The sequence below is a fragment of the Oculina patagonica genome, chromosome 12 (genome assembly GCF_052425735.1).
Source record: "Oculina patagonica isolate OP01 chromosome 12, crgOcupat, whole genome shotgun sequence".
Lineage (NCBI taxonomy): Eukaryota > Metazoa > Cnidaria > Anthozoa > Scleractinia > Oculinidae > Oculina > Oculina patagonica.
Window position 1 is genome coordinate 31,662,225 of NC_135769.1, and position 9,928 is coordinate 31,672,152.

General features: G+C 39.3%; 2 protein-coding genes across 3 annotated transcripts; both read left to right on the plus strand.

Annotated features, from left to right (window-relative positions):
- The first annotated feature begins 195 nt into the window (after positions 1-195).
- Positions 196-6,968, plus strand: LOC144632754 (sodium/potassium/calcium exchanger 5-like). 2 transcript variants are annotated; one of them, XM_078491473.1, is made up of 3 exons: positions 196-360; positions 4,841-5,129; positions 5,494-6,968. In XM_078491473.1, exons 2-3 carry the CDS (start codon positions 4,885-4,887, stop codon positions 6,815-6,817), a joined length of 1,569 nt encoding a protein of 522 aa, XP_078347599.1. In that variant the 5' UTR covers positions 196-360; positions 4,841-4,884; the 3' UTR covers positions 6,818-6,968. The 2 variants fall into 2 exon arrangements, with proteins under 2 accessions (XP_078347599.1, XP_078347600.1); XM_078491474.1 differs by lacking the exon at positions 196-360 and having other exon boundaries at positions 4,625-5,129.
- Positions 1,471-4,291, plus strand: LOC144632046 (sodium/potassium/calcium exchanger 5-like). Its single transcript, XM_078490651.1, has one exon. It carries the CDS (start codon positions 2,576-2,578, stop codon positions 3,890-3,892), a length of 1,317 nt encoding a protein of 438 aa, XP_078346777.1. The 5' UTR covers positions 1,471-2,575; the 3' UTR covers positions 3,893-4,291.
- Positions 6,969-9,928: the final 2,960 nt, after the last annotated feature.

Genomic DNA, 9,928 nt, shown 5'->3' on the forward strand with positions numbered 1-9,928 from the left:
ATTTCCAGTTGATTGACTGATTCATTGACTAATTGTTTGACCCAAGAGCACCACAAGAGCAATCACAAAAAGGTACAGTTAGGGTCAATGCGCTGAGAGGCATGGTGACTAATTCTCTTGTTGTTTTCATTCCACTCTCGAGTCACCTGTAACTTGCAGGTATATCACAAGACTTAAACACAATAATACGATAAGAAATTGAACTGAACCCAATCCTAAAGGATTTAAAACGATCTATTCTAACAGTACGGTAAATACAATGATCTAACGAACTGCGCACAGAGAAGAAAATCGGCTATAAAAACTTCATCGACAAAGATCAAGTGAAAGTTGTAGAAAAAGATCATCGCTCTAAGCAAGGTAAGGCGCGTTCAGGTTGAGATCACTGGTTATCGTAAATTGTAAGCTTTTTCACTTCTCACAGCGGGTAAACAAACTGCGATCATCTCTGTTAAGTTTTCTATAGCGTTTACGGTAGCAGAGTACGCGAAAGGCCCATATAAACTGGTGATTTTTTTTTTCACGTGCGGTGGTTTCGAATTCATCCGCGACGATTAAAATTTGGCTACAGTAATTTCCCATAGTGAAGTTGCCATGTGTCCGCCGGTAGTTTACACGGTCAACTCAAGTCATCTCTAAAAAAATCCCAGCAAAAAACGCAGAACAATCGCTAAGGTAAACTGGCCTTAATATTCAAACACATAATCTACAGGTCACGTACGTCCTACCGAATTTCAACGTAGAAGCAAAAACTGGCAATTAAAACTGATTCTCTCGCGTGTATTAAAACATCGTTACTCTTTAAGAATAAATAATAGTTTTTCTAACTTCCATGTAAGCCACGGAAAGTAATCAGAGTAGAGTATGCAGTGATATATGTCTAAAAAAAATCAAATGAAAAAATTCAATTTGATAAGTGCCGGAGTGTTGCGCACTTAATACTTGTGTTGATTCTACTTAATTAAAGTTCTCTGAAAAAATATCTTACAAATTGAAGGTTATTTCTGTTTCAGGGTAGGGTCGGAAAAGGAAGTGCTGTAGTCTCTACCCTAACTTCGTAAATTTTGAAAATAATATTTTGCCGTTTGGCAGGCTGGAGGCTATTAACGTGATAATTCTAAGCGCAAATTGAGACCTTTTAGTAAGCCACCTGCCAATGTTTATAAAATATCCTTTTTATTTTCATTCTGTTGTGAAAAATCAGGAGAGTTTGTTAGGAAATGCATTAATGAAAATAAAGCAACAGCCAGTGGAATTACGGCGAATCTGTTTATCGAGGGCCTTTATAGCAAATACTATTATTCGGGAATTTTATCTCAAGCATAGAACAATTTTGCGAAAATTGTTTCATCTCAAATGTCTTAAAAATGTTCAATGTTTGATGAAATCCGGCCTGACAGTGTTTGAAAAATACTGAAAGGCTAGTTTTCAATTTTATGCTTGCTTTATTCTCGGCTAGGGTTAAGTTCTTTTATTAAATTCAGGAACGTCTGTTTATTTACAAGGGTCCACCTCTTCAATGCTAATAGAATTAAAATTTTCAGCCTCCATTGTCATAACTGTGAAGCTCTAACCTAACTTGTTTAATCAATCAAATGCCACATAATCGATATGGAAATATTTTATTTCATTTCATAATCTATAAGGTGATTTACCTTCTTCTAATATTTGATGCTAAAGTTTTCCTTAATCAATGAAATTCTGCTTGTTAATTACGGGAGTTCAGTTTAATGTGTAACCTGCAGGTCGGATCGGTTGTGGCATGGGAAGGAATTATCTTAACTTGAAAGAATAAAAGTCGGTCACTGTTTTGGAAATACTGTATTATTCATTCTGTGTGATATCTAGTGACATTTTCCGAGAATCTCTGAAAACACTCTTGAAAAATTTACCACTGCCACTTTGAAATACAGATTTTTTAAAACTAGCAATTCAAGTGGAAGAATGGCAGGTAGAAAATTAGTACAAATTCGCTTATGGGCAAGCCAAATTACGCGAGAATTAAAAAAATACGCGAATTTAAGAATCGGATTGAGAAACGAAAACCATGATTCGTGGTGCCCAAAAGGTGACAAGTAGTGAGCCGTTGAGTGCAGAGCATTAACCAATTATAGGTCAACACACCCGCTTAGCCACCTGCTAATATGGTCAATTGGTCATCCTTGGAGAATGCAAAGTGAAATATTGAATCGAGGTGTTTTCTAGTCAGCCCTTTCACTTAAATATATCACGAGAATCTAGCCGCCGAAAGGAAAACACTTCTTGTTTGGGAGAAGGATCCCTTCATCTACAGCGCAGTTCTGAGACAATGCTTTTTCCGCTCAAGCTATGGGCTTAGGAGTTAAACGTTGTTTTCTAATTGACTTCGAGATCGTTTGGTACCATTAACAGTCTCTAAGCGGGACGTAATATAATAATAGCCAAGGTCAGCAAATAAGTGAAGTGTTCCGACCCTAAAGTTTCAAGAGCTAGAGAGGGATTGGTGAAGATATCTAGCTCGATCAAGCACTCTCGCCAAGATGGTTCTGAATCTTATTCTACTGAACTTGTAGTTTTGCCGTGATCTAACTAAAACATGGACCCGGCACAATTTGATAGTCGGCTTTCACTCATAGCAAACGAAGAATGTGAAATCAGATCATGCAAGCCTCCGCGGATTGAAGAATTCCCGCCTGATCTATTTAACCAGGAGCAAAGATTCAATGGAGGAGTACTGTTTCATCTTGTGGTCTGCTTCCATATATTCTGCGCTTTAACCGTTGTCTGTGATGATTATTTCGTGGCATCGCTGAACCGAATCACTAAGTGCTTGGGTCTCAAGCCAGATGTGGCCGGTGCGACCTTCATGGCGGTTGGAAGTTCTGCACCAACGTTATTCATATCAATCATATCGACATTTTTCACCGAAGGAGATATCGGTCTTGGGACGATAGTCGGATCGACTATATTTAACACGCTTTTTATCATAGCCCTGTGCGGTATCGGAGCTGGCTTGACAATGCGATTGAGCTGGTATCCGCTTTTTAGAGATTCGACCATGTATGTAATTAGTGTATTGATTCTGATGGTCGCGTTATACGATCGGAAAATTCACTGGTACGAAAGCGCTGCATTTTTCGTTTCCTATTCCGCCTATATTGTTGTTATGTACTTTAACACCAATATAGAAACATGGTCTCTGAAAATGAAAGATCGGATAATAAAACCAAAAGAAGAGGAAAATTCTGAAGTCGACGAGCAGAATCAAGACGACGCGATCGAAACTTCAGAAAGTCACCACTCCGATGACGCGGAGAACCGTTTGAAATTGCCTAAGGGATTTTTCGCTAAAATTATTTGGATTTTCACATTACCATCCATAGTTTTATTTTACCTGACAATTCCAGACTGCCGCAGGAAGGATTGGCGAAAGTTTTACCTGGTAACATTCACAGTTTCGGCGTTCTGGATGGGTGGTTTGTCGTACATACTAGTGTGGATGGTATCTGTCATGGGATACACTTACAATATCCCAGAATGCGTCTTGGGCATGACGTTTCTTGCTGCGGGCAGCAGTCTCCCAGACGCCATCGCGAGCTTGGTAGTCGCAAAGCAAGGCAGTGGCGACATGGCGGTCTCCAACTGCATTGGTAGTAACGTTTTTGATATGTTATGCCTTGGCATCCCGTGGATGATAAAAACTACCGTTATCTCTCCTAACAGTGTGGTGCACATCCAAAGCGAGAACATATTTTTCACGTCAGGGATTTTAATAGCGAGCATTATTTGTACAGTTTTATTGATAGCTTTGAACAAATGGCGATTAGATGAGAAGCTAGGTGTAATTTTTCTAGTCATGTATTTGCTTTTCCTTGGTGTAGCCACATTTATAGAAGTGTTGCCTTGCTGTTAAAGGTGAATGATTTTGGTACAATCTTGGCGAATATATAACTGTAGGACCAGGCTAGGAATGTTAAAATAATGTGCGTGCTATTTGTAATGTCGAATTAATTCCAATAAAGGAATTTCAGTTATCTATAAGTGTTTATTTATTGACGGCCGTTAACGCTTTACTGACCAAAGGAGAGTGATTCTATCTAAACGAGCTATGTCACAGGGATTTCGTAGAGTTTTAGTCCAAACTGTTTTGAAATAAGTGGTAGGTAACTTAACCCATAAAAACATTATCTTTGAACATCTAAAGGAAGAAAAAACCTGAATTTGCGGATAGAAATCAAGCTAAGGCTATAATATCGATTTTTTGATGACGGGCGGAAACAACTTGAAAAAGTAAGTCTTACTTTATCAAGTTCCAATCCGTTTCCATCCGAGCCATCCGCAACCAAAGATGCTTGTTAACAGTTTCAGTGCTCTAATATAACAATTTTGGACTATTATTTTTAGGTTTCCTGCAACACAAATATCAATTTTGGCTGTTCAGAAATCTGGTAAAATCCGTGACAAAGTCCCTTTAAGCCCCTCCCCCCCCTCCGTAAACGAAGAAACATCGTTTCCCAATATTGTTTCCTTGATCCTCAAACGGGAAAACGTTTGCTACGGAAGCAAAACGTTTATGGGAAAATTCAGAAACATTTCAGTTTTGTTCGAAAACTAAATTTGCTTCCACAACAGATGTCGAGTGCGCGAAAAAGAGGAAAAATTAAGGAAAATATCAACAACAAAGAAAATGCCAAAACAACTTGACAACTTTCCTTTAGCCTGCGTAGCTGGCGGTTGTGTTGGGGTTTAAAGCGCGCCCGCTTCATCGCTTGTTGTCGAAGCTTCACCACCTGCCTGTCAGCAAAACTAAAACCGCCAGCTACGCTGGGTAACTTTCCTTATGAATTTATCTCTGTTACAGGTGTTGCAATTTCTGGTAACCGGATGAGAAGATAACACATAACAATGACGCAAAAGTTTCCCAGGAAAATCAGCGTGCTTCATCACATGCGCCACGTAAAACGACACTTCTTTAACTGCAGCAGCCACACAATTATCAATGTACTGCAGTATGAGACACTGTTTTCACTGGAGCAGAGGAGGAAAGGAGCTGTTGTCATACACACTTTGGTTTGTTTGTATTGCTTTGGGGCACTGGCGGTATTGTGTGATCACTACTTTTGTGCTTCACTTGAAAAACTCTGCAAACGGTGAGTAATGAAGGATTATTTTTTACATGGAAGTGCAGAAAAACGTTACAACTTTTGCTGAATGTTTACTTGCAACAGCGATGTTAAAAAATTGGACGCGGTCAGCAATTGAAGGTTTTACGACAACAGGTCAATTTACTTCTTGTTGTGTTTTTTTTCTCTTTTTTTCATGTAAATCTGATTTATGGAACTGAATCGGTTTTGGTCATGTACAACCAGATGATCTTTAAGTCGAGGAAAATCTAATAAATTTTAGTTTTAGAAGGTAAAAATTACATCAAGGAGGTAATAATCAACGAAAATAGACGATAAACATGGTTAAACCAAATTCATGCAGTTGAAAATGGGACGTTGTTTTTCACAGGCTCCGCATCCCAACAGATGTCGCGGGCGCGACATTCATGGCTGCTGGTAGTTCCATGCCTACTCTGTTCATCGCAATTGCGTCCGTGTTCATGGGTGAAGGTGACATAGGCCTGGGCACTATTATTGGCTCCACAATGTTCAACATTCTGTTTATAACGGCGATTTGTGGTCTGTGCTCTGGTATGGCCATAGCACTACACATGTGGCCGCTACTGAGGGACTCTATTGCGTATACAATTCATCTGATAGCCTTGCTTATTGCCATCGAGGACAATATGGTTCACTGGTACGAAGCAGTGGTGTTCCCGTTCTTGTACTGCGGTTATATAATCATAATGTGCTACAATAAAAGACTTGAGGGCTTGTTCGAGAGAGTTTGCTCAAGATTCTGCGAGTTTCGCAAAGGGTTTGAAATGGTCCCAATGGAGGACCCCCGGGAAATCATGAACGAGAAAGCTGCTAATGAAGACAATACGGAAAAATCCGGGAGAGAAGAAACTAGTGAGAAAGTAGTAGATACTGACGAAACAAAGAAAGAAATAACAGAGAGTACTAGCGAAGAAAAAGATAAAGGCGACTCAGATAATTCATCTTCTCATATTCACGGTTTTTCACCGAAATCGCCCTTCGAAATTCCCAAAAGTTCTTTCAAACTAGTCCTCTGGGTTATCATGTTACCGATCCAGGCTCTTTTCTTCCTTACTATGCCCGACTGTCGAAAAAAGGCCTGGGAGAACTGGTACCCATTCACATTTGTAGTATCAATAATCTGGATGGCCATCATATCATACGTGCTCGTGTGGACCGTGTCAATCATAGGCGAGACTTTTGACATCCCGGAGTGCATCATGGGATTGACATTACTGGCGGCTGGTTCTAGTGTCCCGGATGCGATGGCGAGTCTGATTGTCGCTAAGCACGGAATGGGAGACATGGCGATAGCCAACTGCGTAGGAAGTAACATTTTTGATATCCTTTGCCTGGGACTTCCCTGGTTTTTAGCTACGACAGTTGTTCATCCCAACAGCGTAGTGTTAATTCACAGCGGTCATGTAGTTTACACATCACTGTGTCTTTTTGGCACGGTTTTAGCGACATTTGTTGTGATACATCGGAGCGGTTGGCAGTTAAACAAACGTTCAGGATGCATTCTGCTGATAACCTACGTTGTTTTCTTGTCAGCGGCTGTTATTTTAGAGGCTCTGCCTGGAGGACCCGGCGGTCAGGGGGATGGGCCCAAGTTAAGCCCTCATCACCCAGGTCACGTGCCACTTAAGGGCCTGGGACATCACAAGAATGCTCATTTGAAGAAAGTCACGTGACGACCGAGGTACCTCGTCTGTCGTATTTTAAGGCGCACGGTTCGAGCGAAAAAATTTTTCATTTCTAGTTTAACCTAGCTCCAACAAGTTCGGAAGGAATTTGCGTCCAAGAGTCGCTTTAGAGCAGGATTTAAAATGTTTTATTCATCAATCAATCAAAGGCTCTTCGAGCAACCTCATGGTAATTCGATGGATGAAGTGCCGACCTCCGCATTTTTTCTAAATAAGTGTCCAATAAAGTAAAGTAATCTCACTTTGCTTTATTTTTCCACGTGAGTTGCGACATTGATGGCTCGTGCTTTCAGGGGTCGTAGCGCTATTCAGTTTTCACAACCAAAATATTTACCGGTTAGTGTATTACCTTTGATCCTTTTAAGCATTAAGTAAATTTGTTTTGTGAATATGTTTACTTTTCTGTCAGTACGTATAGCGTTATTTTTGAGCAGCGAAAAAAAATTGAGAGAAAAGATACGCCCGAGCACTTCGTGTATCTGCTCGAGTCAAAAAGATGAAAAACGGATGACGTGACACGAGGTGACGTGACGCGAAACAAAAACGTGCTGTGGATGTTGTGTTGACTAAAACACGTCACAAGGCGAGGGTAATAATTTTAACAGTTTTTAAGCGTAACTATATGTAGTTCATTGGTGCTATCAGTAATGTCACAATCTCACTTAATTTGCCTTCGAATGTTTTCTTGCGTGAATGGGTCATTGATAGTTTTTTTCTTCAAATAAGCGTTCAATAATGTAACACAATCTCACTTTATTTCCCTGTGAATTTCCATGGGAATTGCGTCATTGATGGTTCGTGCTCTCAGGCTTCGTAGCGCGAATTCTATTTTATCACAAAAAATATTTAAGTGTAACCTTTGATCCTTTTTAGCATTAAGTAAATTTGTTTTGTGAATATGTTTACTTTTCTGCCAGCACGTATAGCATTATTTTAAGCAGCCATTAAAATTTGAGAGAAAGATGCGCGTTTCTGCACGACTCAAAAAGATGAAGAACGGATGACGTGACACGAAGATGATGTGACGCGAAAAAAAAACGTGCATGAATGTTGTGTTTACTAAAACGCGTCTTTGAATGTTTTCTTACGTGAATGGGTAATTGATAGCCTATGCTCTGAGGCTTCGTTGAGCGAATTCTTTTCTCTTTTATCACCAGAGGATAAGTGGAAGTGATCCTCTTTCGATTTGTTTTGTGAAATTCAATTTAGTTCCCTGAAAGAGAGAGACCCTGGAACGAGGTTGAGATTTGATTGACATGTGCTGAATGCGTTTAAAGGACCTTTCTGTCAGCACGTTTCTCGTTTTAATGCTAAATTAATTGCGGTTTGATATCAGAATCGAGTGAGTGAGTGTTCGAGTGAGAAAATGCGGCCCATAACATAACCTCATTACCATTCGGTAAAAATGACGAAACCAGACAAAACCGTTAACGTTTTACAGGAAAGCTACGTGCTAAATTCGACACACTTCAAGGACAAATACCGAATGGTGATATTTTCTTAGACATTTCTTTTACAGAGCTGAAAATTGCACATATTGCTTGCTCGGGTAAACCAGCTCTGTAACCTTTTGAATTTAATCTAGCTTTTTATGTGGAGACGCCTTCTATATTTTAACATGCATACTTGGGCAAAAGTGTCAAAAAATGATAGTAAGTAAGTAAGTAACGTCTTTATTTATAGAGGGTAGCACTTAATAGCTATAAAGCTAACAAACTCGTGGCCCTCCTATTTACAAGTATTAAAAAAATCTAAGATACACATTAAAAAACCTACGATATACAATAATATATAAGAAACGAATTACCAATTAAAAACTACTTATTAAAAACTAATTAAAAAAATTCTGTATTCGAAATAAGATCTTACATTAAAAAATGGTCAATAAAATGTTGTTTCCTTAAAATTGAACTGCAAAAACTATTTCGAAAACTGTTAAGTGAAGGTTTTTTCTAAGCTCAAGTGGCAGGCTGTTCCATGCTTGGCATGTTTGAACTGCAAAAGTTCTTACACCTTCAGTTTGTCTCTTAAAAGAAGGGCAAAGTAAGTTGAAGTTCGAATATCTTGTATGTCTACCATGCATACTACTATTTAACTTTAGACTCTCTTGAAGATATGAAGGCAAGAAACCTTGAACCCTTTTATATGCAATTGCACATCTTGTTACATAACTTTTGCATCTTCATAAAACGGAAGCCATTTGAGACGGTTAAACAGTGGAACGGAAGGGGCCGTTCTGTCGGCGTTTAGAATAATTAACTCGCGCAGCTCTCTTTTGTAGCTTTAGTACCCTGCTAAGATTGTCCTTGCATTGCTACATGTTGTCCAAATGACATAATCAAATACAGGCTTTATCATATCAGCATCCATGTGACTCGCTTTACTCTCTCTGTTGCCGCAATATGCAACACGGGTGGTAATACGCGCAACTACAACTTGCAATGCAACAATGTTGCGAGTCAAGTTGAAAGAAAATGTGGCCCATCTTACTGGGCCTTTCGCAAGACTGGAACACTATGGCTTAGGCTTTATAGGAGGCAAGCGTGGCCGAGTGGTTTAGGGCGCTGGTGTTGTTATCCGGAGGTCACCGGTTCGAGGCCTGCCCTTGTCACTAGCTGGATTTGTTTCTCGGTAGTCCCGAGTTCAAATCCTCGACCACGCTTTGTATATAGCCAACTGGTCTGCCTCCTGCCAGTTGGGATTTTTAACTTTGTTATGTTCATTTATAAATTATTTGCTTCCTCTGTTTCAGTGGCATGCCTGTAAACTAGCTATCTCGTTGAGATATGAAGCTAAGTGCATGACCACTCTAAACACATATATATTTTTTTTTATAGTAGTATTTTCCAGTAAGTAACCACTATATAAATTTTCTCTTTCTTTTTAGCAATCGATCAGTATAGTAAGAGTTATTAACGCGAAGGCGTAGCCTTGGTAAGGGAGCCAGTTTTTTGAGAGAGGAGCAGAAAGGCCTGATACCGAGTAAAATAACAACTTAGTAACTAAAGATAAATTCAGTTCAATGCTACGACAGGTTATTTTAAAAACGTATTTATTAATATTCTTTTACAATTCAATAAAAATATATATTCTGTACAA